This window comes from Sinocyclocheilus anshuiensis, unplaced genomic scaffold, assembly GCF_001515605.1.
Source record: "Sinocyclocheilus anshuiensis isolate Anshui unplaced genomic scaffold, SAMN03320099.WGS_v1.1 scaffold4061, whole genome shotgun sequence".
NCBI classification, from domain to species: domain Eukaryota; kingdom Metazoa; phylum Chordata; class Actinopteri; order Cypriniformes; family Cyprinidae; genus Sinocyclocheilus; species Sinocyclocheilus anshuiensis.
The window spans coordinates 188,788-213,495 of NW_015547635.1; the positions used below are offsets into that span (position 1 = coordinate 188,788).

At 39.1% G+C, this 24,708-nt stretch overlaps 1 protein-coding gene across 1 annotated transcript in view; it reads left to right on the top strand.

Annotated features, from left to right (window-relative positions):
* LOC107701800 (doublecortin domain-containing protein 2-like) overlaps positions 1–24,015 on the top strand; it is a 30,552-nt gene extending 6,537 nt beyond the window's left edge. Inside the window, exons 3-9 of the mRNA XM_016503910.1 lie at positions 5,752–5,828; positions 7,376–7,510; positions 9,825–9,974; positions 10,048–10,102; positions 10,182–10,356; positions 22,434–22,489; positions 23,698–24,015. Of these exons, the coding sequence (XP_016359396.1) occupies positions 5,752–5,828; positions 7,376–7,510; positions 9,825–9,974; positions 10,048–10,102; positions 10,182–10,356; positions 22,434–22,489; positions 23,698–24,015 (966 nt within the window). The remainder of the gene's footprint in view (positions 1–5,751; positions 5,829–7,375; positions 7,511–9,824; positions 9,975–10,047; positions 10,103–10,181; positions 10,357–22,433; positions 22,490–23,697) is intronic.
* The last annotated feature ends 693 nt before the right edge of the window (positions 24,016–24,708 follow it).

The following is a 24,708-nucleotide window of genomic DNA, read 5'->3' on the forward strand; positions in this document are numbered from 1 at the left end:
GACTGAATATAATGATTCTGAAAATGTAATTTGCAACTAAATGAACATGTATTATTGTTTACATTTATATTAATTGCTATCTGCTGAACTTCAGAGTGTTTTTTTTTTAATCCAGTTAGATAGGACTATTTAAACTGAACTGAGCCATTACTGCCTTTAACTGAAAATTGAGTGTTTACTATTGTCCTTTTGCATTATTGACACTATTTTCCTATTTAATACTGTAAAGCTGCTTTGACACAATCTGTATTGTTAAAAGCGCTATATAAATAAAGGTGACTTGACTTGATCAGCCACTTCCTAGCCTGGTCATCAATCCCAAGAAGTCCAAGGGTCCTCCAAAGCAACTGCCCTGCGAAACCCCTGCAGCCAACCTACACCAGCAGATTCCAAGCCTTCCATCCTTGCTAATATTTCTTAAGCTTACACTCATGTGCGTCTTCTGTCCTGTCTTTCCAAGGTACTGTCAACTCGATAAGTACCACCTGCATGGTAACCTTCGACCAGGGCACAATATCAGGACTGAGACTCGTATGGGTTATTTCCTCTGGGAATCTGAGCTGCTTCTTAAGGTCTGCCCGCATCTCCCAGTCGTTTGCCTTGGACAGTACTCTTTTACTCTTCATTTCTGTTGCTGTGCTTTCCCCAAACCTAAGGAACTGAATGAAACAAAGCCCCTTACGAAGTTGTCTTGGCTTCTTTTATGCCTGCTTCACCCCGGCAGCTCTCTACCAAGCGCCATGTATGGAGATTTGATAAATTAGGTAGAGTGTCGTATACAGAAAACAACAAAAACTGAATCCAGCAGTCTTCCATGCTCCAGATGTCCAGCCAGGTCAGAACCTTCTCTCGCACATATTTGGCCTTTTTAGTCACGGCTGCAGACTTAAAGGGGTGGTTGATTGCGATTTCACTTTTTAACTTTAGTTTGTGTGTAATGTTGCTGTTTGAGCATAAAAAATATCTGCAAAGTTATGAGGTTGATGTGCTGTATTAAAGCTTTAATCAGGATAAAACTGTATATTAAAAGCTAACATAAGCAGTATAATTTACAAATAACGGCGTATTTAAAAGTATGAGACAACAACAAACAAAAAGCATACCATTAAGAGCCGTGCTTGCACAGGTTCTGCACGATCCTCTTCACTAATATCATCTGCGTCATATTCGGGCTCAAATTGATAAGCAATATTGACGACGGCATTGTTTACAATACAACCGGAGCACATGCACTGAGGTGAGGGGCATGACATTTAGACGCGGACTAGAGGCGGTTTAGCCAATCACAACACACTGGACCAGCTAACTAATCAGAGCCCATCGTGTATTTCTGAAGGAGGGACTTCATAAAAACTGGAAGTCTTTGGAGCGTTCAAAGGAGAAGAGACAGAGCGGTGTAGAATAAAGGTAAATGAAAAAGTTAATCTTTACTGTCTCGTAGCATCCTCGCCTGCTGTGATTTTGTTACCTAATACTCCTCCACCACTGATGTTACTGGTAGCTGCAGCTTGCTGCCTGTACTATAAAAGCCTATGGAGCATAAGCTTTACAGAACGCCCAACCATCTCCTTAAACAGTTGTTCATCTTCCTTTCCACAGTAGAGATGGGTACCTCATAAATGAGCAGTAGTCAGAGCAATCTGGCTAGGACTCCTTGCTGGTATCCCCAAGCCTTATGCTTGCCGGGTAAACCACTCTTCTTCAGGAATGTCATCCAAGTTTCAACTTCCTCAAACATTTCCATCACACTCTGCCTGTCATTGAGGTCTGCCCTGTACCACTTCCTCAAGCTATTCACTGGCTTTTCTTGAACGATTGGAATAGTGTCCTATTTGATCTTAAAGTGAAACTGATCCTGGACATGCCTCTTCCTCAGCACCTAACTTCTTGACTTTGCAGGTTTGAACTCCATCCTTGTCCAATCGGTGAGCTCAACCAAATTCTCCAGCATCCATCTTGCTTCAGGTACTGATCTTGCCATAATGGTCAAGTCATCCATGAATTCTCTGATGGGCACCTGTTGGGTGCCATTTGCCAATACTGCCTCCTGATGTAAACTCTCTGCTGTCTTGAAAAGGAGGTTCATTGCTGCTGAGAACAGGATGACTGGCTGAGACAGGGTGACTGTATTAGTTCCACTAACATATGGGGTGACTGTATTAGTTCCACTAACATATGGGGTATTGTATTGTTCCATAGGCTTTGGTCAGGTCAAGCCACAAAACCACCAGGTTACCATGGTTCCTCTCTGAATCTACAATTATTTTAGAGATTACACTGGTATGCTCAAGACAACCAGGAAGCCTCTTAGTCAAAATCCCAAAAAAAGATCTTACCCTCCACAACGAGGAGTGATATGGTACGAAAGAGACTGATATCTGTGGGATCCTCCTCCTTAGGAATGAAACATCCCTCCGCAACCAACCATCATCAGCAAGAAAGTCCTTCCTCCATGCCACTTTCAGTAACCTCCAGAGTTGCTTCCTGAGCCTTTCACACTGCTTGTACACCTTACAGTATATGGTAAACCATTTGCACACTACTAGTAGGTTGCGAGCTACTTCATCTCCATCTGGTGTATCTTCAGACCTCTAATTTTTGCATATCCTCCCACATCCGACCTGGAATATATCACTTGGCACTTCCAGTGTCAATTGTCCATCCTGGGTGGTCATAACTGTGGTCTGTCCTCTCGCACGATCCAAGGGACTGACTCAGCATGGTGCAGAGGGAGGTTTGTAAGGCAGAAGAAGATAAATGGCATGTTAAGTCTGCAGCCATGAATACACAGTGCAGCTAATTGAGGTGGGAATCTGTGTGAGAGAGGGTTCTGACCTGGCAGGACATCTGGAGCATGGATGACTACCAGATTAATTTTTTTGTTGTGTTCTGTATATGATGTTCTACCTACTCCATCAAACATCCATACATGGTGGTAGGTAGAGAGCACCAGTTGTGCACTCTGTGGAAAGCCAGCTTACCTTCAGTGTGTCCTCTCCTCATGCAGGTCAAGTTTGGTGGATGGGAAGTTTTGGTGGTGACATGATCAAAGTTTAAATCAGCTGGTTGCCGGGGTGAAGCAGGCATGAAAGAAGCCAAGACAACTTTGTAAGGGGCCTTGTTTCATTCAGTTCCTTAGGTCTGGGGAAAGCACAGAAACAGAAATAAAGAGTAAAGGAGTACAATATAGGAAAACGATTGGGAGATGCGGGCAGACCTTAGGAAGCAGCTCAGATTCCCAGAGGAAATAAGCCATACGAGTCTCAGACTTGATATTGTGCCCTGGTTGAAGGTTACCATGCAGGTGGTACTTATCGAGTTTACAGTACCCTGGGAAGAGAGGACAAAAGAAGCACATGAGTGTAAGCTTAATAAATATTAGGAGTTGATTCTTGAGTGCCTACAGGAAGGATGGAAGGCTTGGAATCTGCTGGTGTGGGTTGGCTGCAGGGGCTTCGCAGGGCAGTTGCTTTGGAGGACCCTTGGACTTCTTGGGATTGATGGCCAGGCTAGGAAGCGGCTGGTAGTAAATATCCCTGAACAGACAGATCTAGCAATGGTTCAGAATGCTGCAGCTAGTCTGTTGACCGGTAATAAAAAAATGTATCACATTACTCCCATTTTAACTGGCTACCAATTAAAGTGAGAACTGAATTAAAAAATGTAGTTTTTAAATCATTAAATGGCCTAGCACCAGGTTATCTTTCTGTCATGCTACATTCTCAAAATCCATATTGGTCACTTAGGTCTGGGGATCTTGGATTACTTTCTGTCCGCAGGTCTAAGCTAAAACGGGGGACCAAGCTATTGCGATAGCAGGCCCTAAACTATGGAATAGCCTACCAGTATCGATCCAAACTATGGCATCTATCTCTATTTTCAATTTAAATCTTAAAAATAACTTATTTACCGTGGTTTTTCAGAATGAATGAATTATTTATTTTTGTGCACTTTATTTTATTGATTGTAATTTGTTTGAATTTATATATTGATCATACTGCTCTATACAGCACTTTGGTCAACCTTGGGTTGCTTTAAAATGTGCTTTATAAATAAACAAATAATGAATAAATGCATGAATGAATGAATCCCAGTGGATATAGATAAAATGGAACAAGCGGTGGCAGAACCAGCATACTTGAATTTTTTTTAAGGTGGAGAGCGGTGGTGGAACTAGGATGCTAGGATGCATTAAAACATCTCTATCATGTATTTACATGTATTTTGTAATTACACATTTATAAGGACGAAGTTGCAATTTAGTGCATTTAAAATATATCAACCCTAAACATAATACTGATAAACACACTGCAGTTACAATCAAATATCATCAAGTACTTTACATCTGCTTTAGTATGTTAGTCAACGTATCAAAATATGTGTACTTCTTTAAGAAATAACGTACGATTATTTAAGAAAAAAAAACACACAATAATTTGAAATGTACTAGTAAAACTTTTAGTTTGACATTAATACAAAGTGCAAAAAAAAAAAAAACCGTGAAAGTGTACAGTCAGGTCAATATATATTTGGACACAGGCACAATTTTTTTATTATTTTAGCTGCTGACCAAAACATTTTCAAGTTACAGTTATATAATGAATATGGGCTTAAAGTGCACAGTCTGAGCTTTAATTTGAGGGTACTCTAATCAAAATTGAAGGAAAAGTTAAGGAATTACAGCTCTTTAATATGTACCTCCCCCCTTTTTCAAGGGACCATAAGTAATTGGACAGTTGACTCAAAAGCTGTTTCATGGACAGATGTGGGCTATTCCTTTATTATTTCTACATCAATTAAGCAGGTAAAAGGTCTGGAGTTGATTCCAAGTGTGTAATTTGCTTTTGGAAGCTGTTACTCTGAACCCACATCATGCGGTCAAAGATCTCTCCATACAAGTGAAACAGACGATTGTTAGGCTTCAAAATCGAATCAAATCCATCCGAGAGATAGCAGGAACATCAGGAGCAGCCAAATCAACAGTTTAGTTCATTCTGAGAAAAAGAGACCGCACTGGTGAGCTCAGAAACATTAAAAGACCTGGACGTCCACGGAGGACAACAGTGCTGATGATCAGAGGATCCTCTCTATGGTAAAGAACAACCCTTTCACAACATCAGCCAAGAGAAGAACACTCTCCAGGAGACAGATGTGTCTCTGTCAAAGTCTACAATCAAGAGAAGACTTCACCAGAGCAAATACAGAGGCTTCACCACAAGCTGCAAACAAGGCCAGATTAGACTTTGCCAAAAAACATCTAAAAAAGCCAGACCACTTCTTGAAAAGCATTATTTGGACAGCTGAAATAAAGACCAGCCTGTACCAGAATGACGGGAAGAGTACAAATGGACGATTACCCAAAACATACAGCAAAAGCAACCCAAGAGTTTTTGAAGGTAAAAAGTGGATTATTCTGCAATGGCCGAGTCAATCTCCTGATCTCAACCTGATTGAGCAGCATTTCATTTTATGCATTTTATGTTATATTTTTGTTCAACCCCTTGAATTAAAGCTTAAAGTCTGCACTTCAATCACATCTTAATTGTTTTATTTCAAATCCATTGTAGTGGTGTATAAAGTTGTATATATAATTATAAAGGTGGATTCAGATTATCATGAGCAGATTAAAACGGTTAATGTCTTGTGTACTACACGTTTATGTTTTGATTGAACTGGATGTTTGTCAGGTGTAGTTTTTGCTAGATTTAAGTCCTCTGCAGATCCTCACCCCTTATTTTTTCCTGTGTGAAGCTGAAACCTGTTCCTCAGAGTCGTGTGATTGTATCTGCCAGATTCCTGAAGCCCATCAAAGAACCCTGTGCAATATTGTAAGTACTGTTTATTTATTTATTTCATAATCCTGACCTTCTTCTTGACAAACTTCATAACGTCATGCAATAATGCTGCAGATTTAATCAAATATCTCTGTGGGATACTAAAAAGCTTAAGCTATTAGTTCACTCAAAAAATAAAAATTCTGCCACTATTTATTCTCCCTCCTGTTGTTCTGTGGATTTTTGGAGGAATCTTGTTGCTTTTTTGCACACAGCGATCGCTCACAGTGACCACAGCGATCAGGCTTCAAAAGAGAGAGACCAAAAAAAAAAAAAAAAACTGGAAAGTTTGAGTATAATACTACAAACTTATAAATGCCACATTAAAAAGTGCCAAGTGTTTGTATTTTGTGAGAAAATAGATCTTGAATGCCCAGATTTTGTTTTATACCCAAAGTGACAAAGCTTATTGTGACTGTTGCATGGTAGGCACGCTCCAAATAAAGATTTGTTCATGCAATAACTGAGAACAACCCAGAATAAAAGTTCAAATTAAGACCAATTAAAACTGAGAAACTGATATTATTATCCAACACTAGAATCCACAAATCTGACATGTTTTCTTGTTGTAGTTTATCCTCATTGTGTGCTCGAAATAGACACTGACAAATGGTTAAATCATTCGGATGTTTGGGAGTAAATATTGATGGCATTTGCATTTTGGCTTGAGCTATTCTTTAAGACATTAATGCACCAGCACTATTTCTGTATTTATGCACAGATGTACCATATTCATTCATTCGTTTTCTTTGTATAATCCAAGCTAATAGGGAATGTTCTCACAACTTTGGTTAACATTCTGACAAGATTATTTCACAATCATGAACAAATAATTTTTTCAATACTGTTAATAGAATGTTTGTTCAAAGTTATCTGGTCTTTAATAATGTTTTTAAAATGTTAGCACAAAAACATTATCTGTGTTTCAGTTGGACGTTCATCTAAGATTTTTTAAAGGCAGCTGCTATTTGCACTTAGCACAAACAGCTATAGATTATATTTACACTGTTAAAATAGCAGAATTTTCTGCTATTTATACTTCTTATTGCAAATAGTGGCAATTATCTGCACCTCAGTATTGTAGTACATTATAAAACAGTACGCAATAATAATGTGTTGAGTGTAAATTATAATGTTAATTCAAATTATTAAATGCATGCCACCTTATTGGTACATTAAAACCCTCCCTACACCTATCCTAACCCTACCCAATACTTTATTTTCAACTTTTTGATTATTTCCTTCATTTTTATTGAAAATAAATGTCTTTCCGATGTGATATGAGATTTGAAAAGGGAGTAAAAAAGTTTGTCAAAAGGCAAATTTGAACTCGGGTCGATCACTTCAAATAGACTATGATATGCACTTACTATCTACGCTACTGGAGCTGTTGTTTGATATGCATATTGTGTAATTTTGACTATCCCAATCACACATTGGTGGGTGGAGTTAGTGTAAATTGCCTCTGCCAACAAGGTGTGTGTGTGTGTGTGTGTGTGTGTGTGTGTGTGTGTGTGTGTGTGTGCTTGCGTGTGTCTCAGTGTTGTGGCAAATGGAGACGTCCTGAACCCAGCAATGAGGTTGCTGATCCCCAGCCGTGTGATTGGCCAGTTTGAGCGGATTCTGGAGATGGTCACGGAGAAAATGGGCCTGCGAATCATCGGGGGTGTGCGGAGGTACGCAAGCACAATAAATGAATGTAGTTATTTGCTTAATGACATTGAAGTTAAATGAATTCATGTTTGTGCTCAAAGCATTTTTTTAAATCCAGAAAAAAAATTGTATGCTGGCAGTTGCTCATTAAAATCAGAGTGTACCCTGTTGAAAAATCCAGCATATGCTGGTTAGGTATGTTTTGAAGCATGGCTGCTGGTTTGAGCTGGTTTAAGCTGGTCCTTAGCTGGTCATGTGCTGGTCATGAGCTGGTTTACGGAAATTAACCATGGTTTTATTGTAGTAAAGGTGTAATAACCATGTTTTTTTGGCTTATTGATTACCATTTGTACAACCGTAGTTTTACTACAAATACCATGGTTAAACTATGGTTAGTGTAGCACAACCACGGTTAATTTATGGTTACCATGGTTTAACTATAGTAACCATAGTTCCCCTTCAGGAACTCGAGCTGCGTCGAAACGCTATGGGAACGCCTTCAGCGTGATCACGCTCTGAATCAAGTGTGTAATCAGTTCAATGGATGGGTGAAACGTCACAGGCGGGGTGACGTAGCAACCAGGAATCTTAAAAGCACATGCGGTGGATACAGCGCCAGCTCTCTGTCATTCAGCAAGCACTCTGTGTGTGTGTCAGTCTCTATTCGTTTGTGAGTCTTATTTAGTGTTGTCTGTCCCTCGTGATAAGTCATGCCAAAGGCGAGTGATAAGACAAAACACTTGGGCGAGTGCAGGCAGCGTTTCAGGCTGTGTGTTCCTCCATGCCCGCGCTACATTACGGGTGGGGATACACACAGTCTGTGTATTGTCTGCTTGGGAGCGAAGCACACAGTGTCAGCTCTCGAGGGAGCTGACTACCCGCATTGCGAGCGTCTGCCACTGCGTATGCTTCGCTCCCGGAAGGCTCTCTTTGAGGACTGGCCCGCTGAGGAACAGACTGAACTGCAGAAAAGCAATCTCGATGAACGCTTTCTGCGGAGTAAACTGCCACTTCCATGCCGGAGCCTGCCTTTCTTCTCTGACCTCCACACTGAGGTGTCAAGGTCGTGGGCGAGACCCTTCTTGGCTGGCTCAGGACTTCTGAGGGCAGGCCCCTCTGGGGAAGAGCAGTGTACATCAGTATACAGTATACGGTGCCCGTCTCTCCTCAAAGAGCGGTGTACACCTCATCATACCGTGCCCGTCTCTCCTCAGTGCCCTCAGGAGATCGATCTGCCAACTTAGACTTTGCGCCTGGTCTGGCCAAAGCGTTTCTCTACCCTCGAGCGGGTTATGTACCTAAAGTTCCCTCCTCTACACCACAGCCTGTTGTACTCCAGGCCTTCTGTCCTCCTCCCTTTCGGAAGCCTGACCAGCAGAAGCTTAACTGTATGTGTCCAGTGCGAGCAGTGTGTTCCTATGCAGGACATCTGCAATGCTGCGGGTTGGTCCACGCCCCTAATGTTCATCAGGTTCTATGGCCTCGATATGCGAGCCACTCCGGGCCCTTATGTTCTCTTGCCCTAGCTGTGCTCTTCCACACTAGGCAGGGATTTGAAAGTCTGGCGGCGTGGGCATACTCATTCCCATAGCGTTTTGACGCAGCTCGAGTTCCTGAAGGGGAATGTCTCTAGGTTACGCATATAACCATAGTTCCCCGAGGCACGAGATGCTGCGTCTCAGTGCCATACTTCCGGCATCCCTGCGAGCGCTTACTTCATTTTCCAGAAGCTGCCGCTGTATCCACCGCACGTATTTTAAGCTTCCTGGTCGCTATGTCACCCTGCCCGTGACGTCTCGCCTATCCATTGGACAGATTACACACGTGATTCAAAGCGTGGTCATGCTTAAGGCATTCCCATAATGTCTCGTTCCCTCGGGGAACCAGGGTTACATGTGTAACCTAGAGACTTTTTTGGTTTAATTTGTAGTAAAACCATGGTTAATTTTCATAAGGGTTACGCTGGTCCTGAACAGGAGCTAGTTGCTTAGGACCAGCTTAAACCAGCTCATGACCAGCTAAGGACCAGCTTAAACCATTTCAAACCAGCAGCCATGCTTCAAAACATACCTAACCAGCATATGCTGGTTTTTTCAACAGGGTAACTCTTAATGTTTGCAGGTGATATGTGCACCTGTAACAGTATTGATTTTAGAGAGACTGCCTAGAGTACAGTCATTAAAAAAAAAAAAAAAAAAAAAACCTCTTATCTTTAGCTTAAATGCTCATGAAAAGTCATTTGGGTGATAAGTACCCTTTTCTCATAAGGGAAAAGGAAGCATTTCTGAATTACCTGAGCTGTATTTAACTAATTAATGCCTTTGACATCTCTTACAGCCTGTACACCTTTGAAGGGACTCTCGTGATGGATGGAAAGGAGTTAGAAAACGGGCAGTTTTACGTCGCTGTTGGCAGAGACAAATTCAAAAAGCTTCCATACAGTGACCTGCTGTTCAATAAACCCATCGGCATGAAGAGAGTGAACGGGTAAGAGAAAGACAGCATTTTAACTAAAGATGAAGGACGTTTTCAAACAGAATGTGACCGAATGTGATTTCAGGTCTAAAGCTGCGTCATTACCGCCGATATACAAATACAGAAGACAGAATGGAGATGTGAGTACAAAAACATTATAATAGCAAATGTGTGCATTGGGTTTTCAAGTGTTTAATCATTGAATATTGGCGTTGTGAGGTGGGGAACCATCATCTGAGCAAGTCTGAGTGTGGACAGGAGAAGAGCAGTCCTCCGGCGCAGAGCTCGAAAGAGCAGCTGTCCTCTGTAGTCCGAGAGATCTCACAGGCCAAACTCATGAACATACGCAAGAAGAGGAGCGGACTCACGGCTTCACAGGAGACTCAGGACAACGGTAAGACATCAGCACATCATCTGAAACCAAGACATTCATATGGAACATCTGCCTGTCAAAAACAGGAGCACATCTATGTAGAACTAGAGTATATACAATACTGTTCAAAAGTTTGAGGTCAATCAGATTTTTCTAACATTTCTGAAAGTCGTATTTTCTGCTCACCAAGGCTGCATTTATTTGATCAAACACAGTAAAAATTGTTAAATATTATTCTTATTTTAAACAGCTGTTTGGTATGTGAATCTATGTTAAACTGTAATTTATTCCTGTGATCAAATCATTACTCCAGTATTCAGTGTCACAGGATCTTCAGAAATCATTCTAATATGCTGATTTGCTGCTTGAGAAACATTTCTGATTATCATCAATGTTGAACACAGCTGTGCTGCACAATATTTTTGTGGAAACCGTGATACTTTTTATTTTTCAGGATTCACAGATGAACAGAAAGTTCAAAAGAACAGCATTTATTTGAAACAGAAATCTTTTATAACATTATAAATGTCTTTACTTTTGATCCATTTAATGCATAATTGATGAATAAACAGTATTAATTTATTTGATGCTAACATAAAAATGGTAACATTTTACAATAAGGTCTATTTTGTAGACATTAACATAAAAAAATTGTAATATTTTTTACAGCATTTATTAACCTTTGTTAAATTATGTTAGTTTACAGTGCATTAACTAATATTAACAGATGAATGTTTTAATTATAATATGTGTTAGTCAATGTTGAGATTAACGTTAAGATTAATAAATGCTGTAGAAGTGTTTTTTTTATTGTTAGTTCATTTTAACTAATGCCAACAACCAAAGAAATATTTCTGACCTCAAACTTTTAAACATAAGACTGTTAGAAAGAAAGTGCAAAAACTGTACCTTTAGTTTGTCACCATCTTGTCACCAATGTGATGAAATGAAGTGAAATAAATAGGTTCAATAATACAACACTGTAAGAGATCATAAGGCTGCATCATCTGTGAGCGTTTTTGTTGTTTTTGCTAACTTTGGTGATGCGTTTGTGTCTGTATCCGCACATCAGATTCTCAGCAGCCACTATTGTCTGATAACGGTGATGTAATTCTCTGAACCTTATGTAAGGCACTTCCCTGTGTGACCATGAGATGGCACTGCTGCTCTGTGCGTGTGCTGCTCGCACGCTTGCTGTGGCATGAGAGGGATTACATCATGCTCCTCACCATCATCATCATCATCATCACCATCATCATCATGTTTTCTCAGATTGCAGCCGGAGGTGTGCGATCAGCGCCACACTCCACTGCATGTGTCTCATTCCATAACATCTCACCAAGTGGTGACATTTTAGTGCAACGAGAGCCTCGCAGAGATCACCCGCAAACGCTATTAGTCACGATCCAGATTCTGAAAGAAATTTGATTCATACTTAAATTGATGTGGTGAAAAATAAAGATCAGGAATAAGAGGTTTGGCAGTGAGGGGTGTCGCGTAATGAGCAGCGTTTGATCTGAAGCAGGAGCGTCCGTGAGAGCCGTGTGTGTGTGCGCGGTGAGTGCAGAAGCGTCTCTCCCTCATTAGCACTCGAGGTCCTGCTGGCACCCAGGTGGCCCAATACGAGCCTATTAAATCTCCATGGTGATGAAGTCAACAAAAGCACATCTCTTCTCTTCTACATGCTTCCATTTCTTGAGCCGAGCAGAACGTGTTTCTATGTAAAATCATTCTTACGTAATCTGTTGTAATATCATATCTTATACGCAGTGTTGGGGAAAGTTACTTTTAAAAGTAATGCATTACAATATAGGGTTATTCCATGAAAAAGTAACCATTTGTGCTACTTTGACTTACTTTACTTTTTGTCACATGTGCTGGGCTTGCTTATTTGTTTCTTTAATAACAAAAATCCCAAAAGTGATATTTTTGGCAAGTGTAAAGGCCCTTTCACACCAAAAGTGAAATGAATAAGCCTCAGGCTGAAGGAAGTGTCTCTGCACTCACTCCCGATTTCTCTCAGCATGTGGACAGAAGAGCTCTCAGTCAATAAATGGGAAAACAAAGTGACTTGCATTACTTATTTGAAAAAGTAACTCAGATACTTCATTGTAAATTTAAAAGCGTTACTTTGCTAGTTACTTGAAAAAGTAATCTATGTAACTCCCAACACTACATGTATAAGCCACTTCTAAAACATGAAACCTTTTAGAGAATGAATGTGCAATTAAAAGAACGAGTCACATAATAAATGGTGAAGTCTATGGTAAAATATTCTAGTCCTATTCTACCTTAATATTTAGAGCCATCTATAAGTAAGCCATTAAGACGATCTGAACAGGACTAGCTGACCGGCTGAGCAGTTGAAAACAAGTGGAGTGTTCGGGAAAACCTGTTTTTAGAAATTAAACACTCAATGACTTTAATTCTGTCATACAAATAGGTCAATTTATTAGTCCAATCTTGATTTTAACACAAATGAGTAAATAATTTAAGCACTTGTTTCATTTCTGAATGAATCAGAATTTTTGAATGAATCAGTTGAGTGAATCATTCAATGACTCACTCAAAAAGACAGGCACCTGTTTCGTTCCTGTGTGAATGTGTCGGAAATCACATACTCTCTGAGGTTCTTTTATATATGTAATTACTTCACGACCTTTAGAAAGTATGTTGTGTATGGTATGAATTTTCTAGTATTTGCATGTGACTTGGATTTACTACATTTTGTTGTCATAGTCATGTGACCTACTGACCTACTGCATCACTTCACTGCCATCCACAACTCCTCTCACGTGGCCTCATGCTATAGTAAAGTGTCCACTGAATGCACACGTCAGAATCACACTAGAAGTAGTAGTTTTCACTGAGCAGAACATGTTTATGTGTAAAAACATACATTTTTTAGCATAAGAATGATTTTGTTCTTTTTATTTTATGAATGAAGATTGTAATGGCTCTGATTTCCAGGAACATATTCACCAAGGTCACTTTAGGTGGTGATTTGAGTATGACAGAATCAAACCAATTACCAAATGGTAATAATGAGTCAGTTTAACCATATCAAATTGTAAATTAATGAAGTTTCCAATGTCGCAAGATAAATGTCTGCGTTTGATTCCTTCATGCAGCATATAGGGTTACAGGACCATGGCGTTTAGTTGCCTGTTTAGTGCTCAGTGATGTGGTCTTCAGCATGACTAGTCCTGTATTATAGCACTGGTGGTGTTCAGGTGTGTAGAGCAGCGTTCTTGAGTTTCAGGATTCAGGATTTGTAGTAGTCTGCTATTTGACATTAGACAGTGAACATAGAGATCTGTGCTGAAATACTGGGTCTAGATTAAAGTAAGTCTTGAAATGACCAGCACAAATACATCACAAACTGCTTTTGTTACCATGGGCAGAATCATTTAAAATGAAAACAAAATTAAAATGGACCCTATTTAAAGGTGTATTCAGTCATTTTGTGTATGTTGCAGTTGTCAATATGGCAGTCTTGTGGTTATATACTAAGCAATGCCAAAGTCATGCGTTCAATTTGCAGATTCGCAATTCGTAAACATTTGATGCAATGCAAGTCACTTTGAATACATGTTTCTACCAAATGTGAATGTTTTTAGCAATGATGATAACATTTATTTAGATGTAAAACTTTTAAATGAGGAACAATTACAGAGTGAACCTTATTCAGTTGAAAATAATAATTATGAATAAAATGATTTTTACACATGCATTTAAAATGTCAATGAATCATAAAGACTGTTTTGAGTAAAGCTCAGTTTTAAAGTGCCGGTCTCGACGCAGGCAAAACATTTAGTCGCTTTTGCGCTGATGAATATCCCTCTTTGATAAATAAACTGTCCATTAGAAGGCAGGAATATAACGCTATGTGCATACATTTGAATATCAATGATTTGCCGAGGATCTGACACCATTAACGAGGGAGTCTAACAGATGGCACAAGTGTTAAGTGAATGTAGGGCAAATTCTCCAATCACATGGCATAATGAAGTCAGAGAGGCTGGTGGAGGAGACGGAGGACGTGTGGATGTGTTTGAGAGAGGGAAGGAGGAATCTGGGGGAAATTGCTTCGGCTCCATCCCACTCCAGTAATGACAGGGAGGATCAGAGGAGTGTGGAGACGGACGAGAGCCGCTGATGGCTTTCACACTTCAGTATCTCAGGGCTCCTGCTGACAATCCATCCACAACACTGTAATAATGCTGAAATAGGCCATTAAGGTGCCTCTCCCTGTGCCTCACTTCACTGATCAGACCATGTGTGTGTGTGTGTGTGTGTGTGTGTGTCTGAGGTCTTTCAGCACCTCCGAACAGACTGAGATGTGACAAGTGCTAAAGCCTTGCTCGCTTCTAATTAGATCATGGCCTGCAGTGATGGCAGTAATGCAATATCTGAACCAGAGGCGAGAGACAAGAGAACAAAAGAGGATTTGGAAGAGCGAGCCAGATCCTTCTTTAAATGTAGAAATGTCATTTTCTTGTCACACTGTCTTTTCCTCAGTCTCTGCGTGATTTTGTTTTCTGTGTCCTATACCAGTGTGATCGCATTAGTATTTGAAGATAGACATACTGTTTTTTTTATATATACGAATAATACAGCATTTCTCAGTAATACTATATAGGCCATTTCTAAAACATAAAGTCCTCTACAGTATGAATGTGCAGCTGCTGAGATGTTCAATTAATGTTTTTTTTTTTTAAATGGTAAAATATTGTAGTCCTGTCCTACCTTAATATTCAGAGCCATTGATAACTAAGCCATTGAAACTATCTGAGCAGGACTATCTGATCATCTGACCAGCTGAAACTAAGTAGAGTGTTTGCCAAAACCTGTTAGCATTCAATACTTCAGCTTTAAAAATAATTACATTTTTTGTCATACAAATACATGTAGATCAATTTATCAGTCCCATCTGGCTTTTAAGCAAAACTGTCTAAATAATTGAATCACTTATATCATTCATGAGTGTATCTGAATTTTTGAATGAATTGGTTGAGTGAATAATTCAATGACTCACTCATAACGACAGGCACTTGTTTAATTCCTGTATGAATCAGTGGTTGTGTCTGAAACCACATACTCTCTGAGTAGGTATTTAAAAGTAAAAAAGTAATTACTTTGCAACCTTTAATAAAATGTAGTATGGTATGAACGTGTGTAGTAAATAAATGCAATCGGAATTATTGCATTCATCATGTTGTCATGTGACTTACTGCACCAGTGTCAGTTGTGTCACTGCCATTCGTAACTCCTCTCCCGTGGCCTCGTGGGATAGTAAAGTGTCCATTGAATGCATGCTTCAGAATCTCACCACAAGTAGTAGCTCATCCAGGTACTTTTCACCTGCTGTTTTACACTGAAAATGATTTGGTGTAGGATTAACTTTAAAACAATTCTCAGTGAGAAATTATTAGAATAATAAATTAGAAATGAACTGCAAGTAGCACACTGAATTAAACATACAATTCTGAAGTAGAAAGACAATAAAAAAATACTTTTTTTTTTATTTTTTCAGTGTAGGAATAGTGTTAATTTAACCTCTTTTCACATACTTTTTTCACCTGTGATATAGCAGGGTAGTATATATATATATATATATATATATTTGTATGCAGCCCCACAGTCTTGAATGAATCAGTTGAATTAATAATTAAATTACTCACTCATAAAGACAGTCAGTCGAAAGCCACCTACTGGTGAAATACTGTAACTGCAGAAAGAGTCACTGTAAAAACCACATCACTAACACACCGTGATATAGCAGGGTAGTATATATATATATATATATATATATATTTGTATGCAGCCACAGTCTTGAATGAATCAGTTGAATTAATAATTAAATTACTCACTCATAAAGACAGTCAGTCGAAAGCCACCTACTGGTGAAATACTGTAACTGCAGAAAGAGTCACTGTAAAAACCACATCACTAACACACCGTCTGTCTGGTGCAAACACTGGTGAATTATCAGTGCTCTTGAAACGCTGCTCGACCAATCAGATTCCAGGACAAGAACTAACAGTGTCTGTAGGGTCATGTCAGGCTTGTTTGTCAGTGTATCAACCTGAGCCCTTAAGGTGACAGATTCCTATCTGACTGACACACACACACACACACATCTGGCCCTCATGCCAGATGGGACCCAGCGGAGAAAGATGAGAATCACAACATACCTGTATTTAAATAGTGTATGAAATATTCATGTGTACAATTAAGCCCAGGGCTGAGTTAGCATTTGCTTTAGGATTGACCCATGGATATATGATACTTCCGAGGAACTTTTTCAGAACTGTCTGTTGAAATTCTTCTGAAAGAGGCTGGTGAACGTGATTGGCCGAGACAGCGGCCTGTTTAACAGTTACTGGGCGGAGCTTGGACGGTTGCCTCTGTGGGTTTGCTGGCCGCTGGTAACAGCACTCTTATAGGAGTCTCCTGTCTGCCTCTGACAAATCAACAGGAGCACAAGAAAACACTCCAGCGAATGAAAGTCAGCACTGATTAACCCACCCCCGCTTTCTGTACACACTTAGACAAGGAGGAGGCGGTAATCAGTACAATTTTATGCAGTCCTCCCACGAAAAGCATGGTGGTTTATTTTTGTCAGACCTGGCAAATTGCTTTCCACCAAAAGGCACTGTGCGCCTTAAAATATTCCCAATTATGCCCCATTGCAGCGTGATTCGTAATGATTATACAGTGTGAAGGCCATTAAAGACTGAAAATCCTAGCAGTGACTTCCATTGTGAGCCAGAATAGCTTGACATTACTATTATAGGTGAAGAAATTGCTTCTTGAGAGCTATGCTGTCAGGCAGATGGGCTGCATTAGTGCTCTACGTTAAGGCCATGTCCACACGTACACGGGTATTTTTATAAACGGAGTTTTTCCTTCCGTTTTTAAAAAAATCTCCGTCCACATGAAAACGCAAACGCATGCTGTGAAGCACTGTCAAGAGCATGCCAAACCAACAGGTGGCGATATAATCTCAACCGTAAAGCCATGTTGGCCAATCAGAAGCCTGAAAAAGTCTCCAGTAGGCGGAGATAACAGCGCAGGCTCTGACGTCACAAGCCAAAAACTCCGGTTTCTCTGTCTACACGATAACACTGCAACCAGAGTTTCTGAAAACCTTCACCCTGGCAGGAGTTTTCAGAAACGTTCGGTTTCAGTGACCTGGTGCTGTGTTTGTGTGTGGACGAACGGCCTAACCGCGTAGAAAAAGCTGTGGTTTTAAAAATAACGTGTTCGTGTGGACAGAGCCTAAGCCTATCACTATTGATGTATATACTGTTTTAAATGCTGTGTATTTGTTCTCTGTGTTGAGACCAGAATATCATAGAGATCTGGGATCTTTTACATTGGGACTAAACAACAATCACTCACATTTTCTTCTGAATAATGCAAATTCGTACATGTATGCAGTGTAACACACATCTGGAAATGCTGCCACAGAAGCCAAAAATCATCCATCTGTTTCTTTGCCCTTGTGCTTTATAGAAATATAACAAAGCACCTCTTGTTGAATATGTCTCTTTCAACGTTTGCATTCTTAATCTGTAATCAGAAAGACTGAAGGTTACATGCTTTATTTTAATGGCACCATAGAAGCTTCAGTGGAAGTATATTGTTCGGTGGATATAAGGAAATATAATTGTGCCGCCACACGGTCAGGTTTTTGCACAATGTTTTTTAATGATTAGACATGGTTATTGCTTTTACTTTGGTCATTGTTGCGTTTCAAGGCTTTCATCTATTTAGAAATCTTGTCTTTATTGGTTTTCTCAGATTCCCTCCTTCATTTCTCCTGTTTTTTTTTTTTTTGTGTCATAGTGTAATCTTGTGGTTTCGCTGTGAAATTAAAAGCTGGTAAATGTCATGTCCGTGAGGTCAGTCGTGGCTGAAGGCGTCAGTTTGATTGAGTTCTGTCGTCATGTGTTGTAGATGACAGCGTTACAGTCGTGTGTTTATGACGCCACAGCAGCCTGTGATTAAAAGTGCTTGTTATTCTGGCTATCAGCGTGTTAAAAGCTGCTTTTATAAGCAAACAGCAGGATTTAATATTCCCCCCGGCTCTGTTAGCAAAGGGTGATGCTGCCAAAGCGAATGAGCCAATCAGCACATCTCTGTAATGCTTCCCAGCAGCCTTCACTTATGAGAGACAAACAGATGCTGGAGGTGTAGAGACAGTCCTCCTCATGAACCGCAGAGCAGACAGTCTTTATGATGCTCTGAAGGAGGCTTATTGGATTAGCAGCAAGAAATCATATTCTGTCGTTTTAGTCAGTGTGGAGCATGTTGAGAAAGCATTTCTGCATGTTTGTAAAGTTGCTTGTGACTTGAGAGACTAAAACTGTAAAGGAGCTGATGAGTACAATAGCATTTATTCTGTTTCTGTTACTGCTACAGTACCTGCAGTATGAACTGCATTAATGCCATCAGAACAAAAGCAGATCAAACTAGACGTTAATGACTCTTCCTTCCAGTCTCTGTGATCCTCTGGTCTGTAGATACGGCTCTAGTCTCTCACACACTTTGCATAATAAGTAGAATTCATTATGATTTCAAACTAAATTACAACCATTAAAATCAAAATAAAAAAAAAGTCAAAATAAAAAGTTTCAGCACTTCCGTGTTATGTCACCAATGCCCTGTTAATGTTACTTATTTCGATAAGCAGCACAGCTCATTATATTAACCTTTAATTGCATAGTTGAGGTGAGGTCATAAGATTACACACACCTTGAAGAATATGTATGTTAATGATTTGATTTAATTTGAATTTAATCTTTTTTTTTCCCATAGAACAAATGTTCAAATGTGACCCTGGAGCACAAAACCAGTCATAATGGTCAATTTTTCTAAATTGAGATTTATACACCATCTCAAAGCTGAATAAATAAGCTTTCCATTGATGTATGGTTTGTTAGGATAGGACAATATTTGGCTGAGATGCAACTATTTGAAAATCTGGAATCTGAGGGTGCAAAAAAATCGAATTATTGAGAAAATCATCTTTAAAGTTGTTCAAATGAAGTTCTTACACACACACAAAGAGTTCTCAGTGTTAAAAGATGGATCTCAAAATCATAAAGTCAATATATATATATATATATGAGCAATATCACTCGAGTACTCAAGCGACACCGGCTCTATATCAGCATGGCTGTGATTAGGCCTGAGGCACGAGGCCGCTGATATAGAGCCGGTATCGCTCTCGTACTCGAGTGATATTGCGTTTATACAACAGTTCGACGGAACATGTGTGTAATTAAACAAGAAACAACGGAGTGCCTAATAAAACCCTCTTTTGTGCGGAACTACTTCCTTCCGCCACGGATTCAAAGCTGAAGTTGACAGTTAAACATGCGTCACTTTTAGAATTGGTATCAAGGGCATGTGCTGCTTCAGTTCGGTTATTAGTGAGAAATAATCAGGTTATAAGAGAGCAACAAGACGTGCATCCAAATGAGAGAGAGACCACAAAGCTAGACGTTTCTTCTTATATTAACTAACGTACTCTACGATTAGCTCTGGGAATAATAAAAAAAAAAAAACATAGACCCGGCTAGAACAAGCGGAGTGATACAAAATTGTGAAAGGGCGTTCCTGTAGCGATACCAGTACAATATCTCACGGTTCTCAACCAGTCAGATTTGAGAACCAGAACGAACTGTTGTATAAATATATATATATATATAGTAACAAAATAAAATGCAAGTGCAGTGCAACCCCAGAGAGTAAAAGTGAAAATGTGTGATTAATCTGTGTCTGTCATACATATTTCATACGCTCTCTGTGTTGATGAGGTTATGAATGTGATTGGTTGCCTCTGGAGCTGCACATGTTTTTGTCCTCATTTGCATAAGAGCAAAATCATCTAACGCTCGTGATGCCAGGTGTGTGTGTACCAATTGCATTTGCACATGTTATTACCATATTCTGATGTTTGGCTCGAACACTGATTTGCACCGGATTCGTTATGTGTCACGTGATGTAAGAACGGAAGTGGAGCTGCTCACACAGTGATGTGAAGCTGAATTCATGACGGCTCTCTTGCTCTCACGCCGTTTGCTTACATTGCTAACATTATGCAGATGAGAGGAGGCTATTTCAGGCCTTGGGAGGTCTTTATTAAAATAATCCATAAAGAGCTGATCTAGTAGCATGTAGACGGGAGTTCGAGAGATCGTCCAAGCGCCTCGACACCAGCGTGAGATCTTAACTTAACACCTGACACACATCTGACTTCAGTGCAGCAGCTCTATTTGCTCCTCAGCACCCGTGTCTTTGTCAAAGTCTTCATTTCTAGCTCTGAATGCAGTATGTTCCTCAGTCTTTCTGCTCAGAGTTTGATTGAAGAGTAGTACATTTCTGTGGTTTATTCAGCCTGAACTGCTGAACATGGAGACTCCAGTGAGATCATTTCAGTTAGCTATGTGTGCTATAGAGTACTGGTTTTTGCAAACCTTATACCTCTTAATACATTTAGAGGCATTGGAAGACCATTGCTGTTGTTTTTTGCACTGGTCAGTTTTGAGATTTTGGTCTGTTTTGCTTCCATATCATGTCTCCTTTCAGACTAGTGGACTGAAAACATATCAAATACACATTAAAGTGTTTATTTAGTGTCTGTAGATTTCAATTCCTATCAAATCCATATCAGGCTGTGAAATTAAAAGCCTGATTGCTGCATAACGTGCTGCTTATTAATAGTTAGTAAGGCAGTTGTTAAGTTGGGGTAGGACCTAATCGATCTAAAATATGATCATGAAGAATAAGGCATTAATGTGTGCTTTATAAGTAGTAATAAACAGCCAATATGCTTGTAATATGCATGCTAATAAGCAGCTAGTTAATAGTGAGAATTGGACCCTAAACTAAAATGTTACCAACACTTAATATAATAAATCAGCTAGGGAAATATGCTGATAGTCATCTTTTTTTTTTTTACCTTGTTCACCTGGGGTTTTGAACCTCTCCTAAAGCCAATATAATAGTTGATATATTTAATATTTATTATAATACGTGAACTGTGTTTATTCAACAGTTCCTAGCTGCCTTTACACTGCACCGTGACACAGAAGCAGTGTTTAATTAGCAGAGGAATAAAGGCTGCTAACTAACAGCGGCTGTGCTGGAAAACGCCGTCACCCTCCCATCCGCCGCTTTAATGAAGGCAGGCTTTAAAATGCTGTATTTAATTTGATTTAGCAGTTTTATGAGACGAGCCCTTCTCTCAATCACATTGGACTGTTTATTGTTACATTAGCTCTCCTGCTCACAGTCGGGCTTTTGGACTACAGTTAATAAATGTGAACGATTTCCATAAAATATTCAAAGAAGCCCATTATTGCTACGCCGGCTCATCTCCGCTGCTAAACTTCAATCAGTTTTGCATTTGAAACGCATTAAATGCCTGGGTAAAACGCTATCATCTGCACGGCAATATTTTTATAGCCGCTGATGGGGAAAGCGTGAACTTATATGAGGTGCATTAATTATGTGGTTTAATTATTCAGAGTGTATTGATTTCACACGCAATCTCTGGATGTATTACTCATTAAGTATTTAAAACACTCGTGCAATTTTCTTGTTTACTAGCGAGTACAGTGGTATGACTGTAAATCTCGCAAAAATAATTACACATGCATCGAAAGCTAATGGTCATTTTAACAGCGACTCTGTAATTAATTCATGAGAGGTTTTAATAAGAGCGTGATGTACATGCATGCTCGTTTAAGGCCTGAGACTAAATCTGACATTCGAATTTGAGTCTACACTAGTCTATAATGTTGATCTTATCGATCATTGTTGATTTCATCAGTAAAACCATTGATTGTTCAACCATTTAGATGATATGTCTTGATATTATTAAATATGAATTTCTTGATTTATTGTTTGGCCTTTTGCTGTCTTTATTAATACAATTGCAAACAGAGTGTGAAGCAATGAAAGCCATTTTATGTTGTATTTGTAACTGAATGTGAATTCCTGTAGTGTGAATCCTGACCCATGGATGGCGCTGGCGTCTCATGTTTGCTGTGGTGTGTGTGTGTGTGTGTGTGTGCGTGCAGATGATGGAGAGAACAGAAGAGCAGAAGATGATGAGAAATCTTCACTGGTCCAGCAGGTGAAGAGCTCAAACCTCATCATGATCTCTAATACTCTTACTAGACTGTCAGAAACCCAGTCGACACACGTGTTTCAGTTCATAACGGAGTTCCTCAGAAATCACCCACCTGTGTTAAAGCACCGGGATACGTGTCTAAAACAATGCAGTCATATGTGTGAATGCAGCTACACTACAAATGTGTTTATGTTTACACACCCAGGTGAAAAAGAAATATATTTAAATTGTGCTTTTTCAGACATACTATATTTAAATTATACTATACTAAGTGCATATTAAATGTATTATTTTGAAACAACTTTAAGTATACACACGCAGGCGGTCAAAAGTTTGGATTAAATTTAATAATTAATTTTATCGAAAATACTGTATAAACAGTGAAATATTATTACAATTTCAAACAGCTGTTTGATATGTGGATCTCTGTTAAACTGTAATGTATTTCTGTGATGCGCAGCTGTATTTTCAGCATCATTACTCCAGTCTTCAGTGTCACATGATCTTCAGAAATCATTCTAATATGCTGATTTGCTGCTTGAGAAACATTTCTGATTATTATCAATGTTGAAAACAGTTGTGCTGCACAATATTTTTTATTTTGGATACATTTTATTTCTCAGGATTCACAGATGAATAGAAAGCTCAACAGCATGTATTTGAAATATAAATCTTTTGTGACATGATTTATTATTATTGTGACATTATTATTATTTATTTATTATTTACTGTCACTTTTGATCAGTTTAATGCATCTGAATAAAAGCTTTTTGGTCCCACTTTATATTAAATGGTCTTAACTACTATGTACTTACATTTAAATTAATAATTTGGTACAATGCACCTATTGTGTACATACATGTTTTTACATTGTACTTATATTTTAAAAATACCTGCATGTAATTACATCTGTAATTAATTTCTGTAATTACATTCATTATTACACAGTTGATCCATCCCTTAGACCTTAACCCACCTTAAACCTACCCATACCACCTAACCTCATCAATAGCAGCAGAAGTGTTTTGCAATACAATATGAACAAAATAAGTACATTGCACTTATGTTTTGATGCAAGTACGTAGTAGTTAAGGCCACCTAACATAAAGTGTGACCAGCTTTTTTTTTTTTTTTTGAATGTCAGTGTATCACGGTATCCACAAAAATATGCAGCAGGGTGTCACACTGATCTGTGATGTTGTTGTGTTAAGGAGGCAGAGGAGGCCAGTCCTGATATAGATGACTCAACCAAAGCAGAAAGTGAAGCGGCCCAAAACACAGAAGAATCACCGTGTGACGGAGAAGAAGAGACGAAACCAGAGGATGAAATTAATGAAGAGGATAAAGAGATAAAGGAAGAGGGACAGGCATCAGAACCAGAGGCACATGGTGACGGTGAAGAGAAGGATGAAGAAGCTGAAGGAGGAGATGAAGAGGAGAAACCAGAGGAAGGAGCAGAAGAGGAGAACCAGGAGAACACAGAGAAGGAGGGAGAGCCGGCGGAGGAGAATCCAGATCCCAGTGAATGAATGAGAAATGAGAAACCCTGAGGGAGTAGTTCAGCGAGTTCAGACCGTATGCTTCTCTCTCTGCTGCAGAGCACAGAAGGAGCTGTTGTTCTCTGTATAATAACATGGAAAAGAGAGACCAGAACATTCTTCAAAATGTGTTGTTTTTGTGAGAAGACAGAAAGCCATACAGGTTTGAATGATCACTTCTGGGTGAACTATCCCTTTAGAAGATTTGATTACTGCTAATTTAATCACATTAATAATTTATTGTATTGAGCTTCTAATACCGTGAACATATTTAATAACAGTTAATTTAGCCAGTTAGGATTTGAGAAAATATCTATTTTCCATATAGTAACATAATTATGGTAACAGAACGAGTACAAGAGCTAATATCTGCTAAACTGATAGGTGTAATGTTTGCTAAAAATATTTATGTTAGATACTTTTTTGTCAAAGAAAGCTAAATATATGGATTTCTATTTCATCTTTCAGTGTCTTCTCTGTTGTGTATGTCATTATTGTGATATTATCATTTTAATTGATTTGATTAACATCAGTCCTAAAGAATAAGCGTGCAAGCTAAATACAGTCGACTGCTTTCACAGATCTGTGTGGATACGTCATTCATTAGTGTGTGTGTTTGTTTGTGTGTGTGTCTGTGTGTGTGTGTGTGTGTGTGTGTGTTTGTTTGTGTGTGTGTGTGTGTGT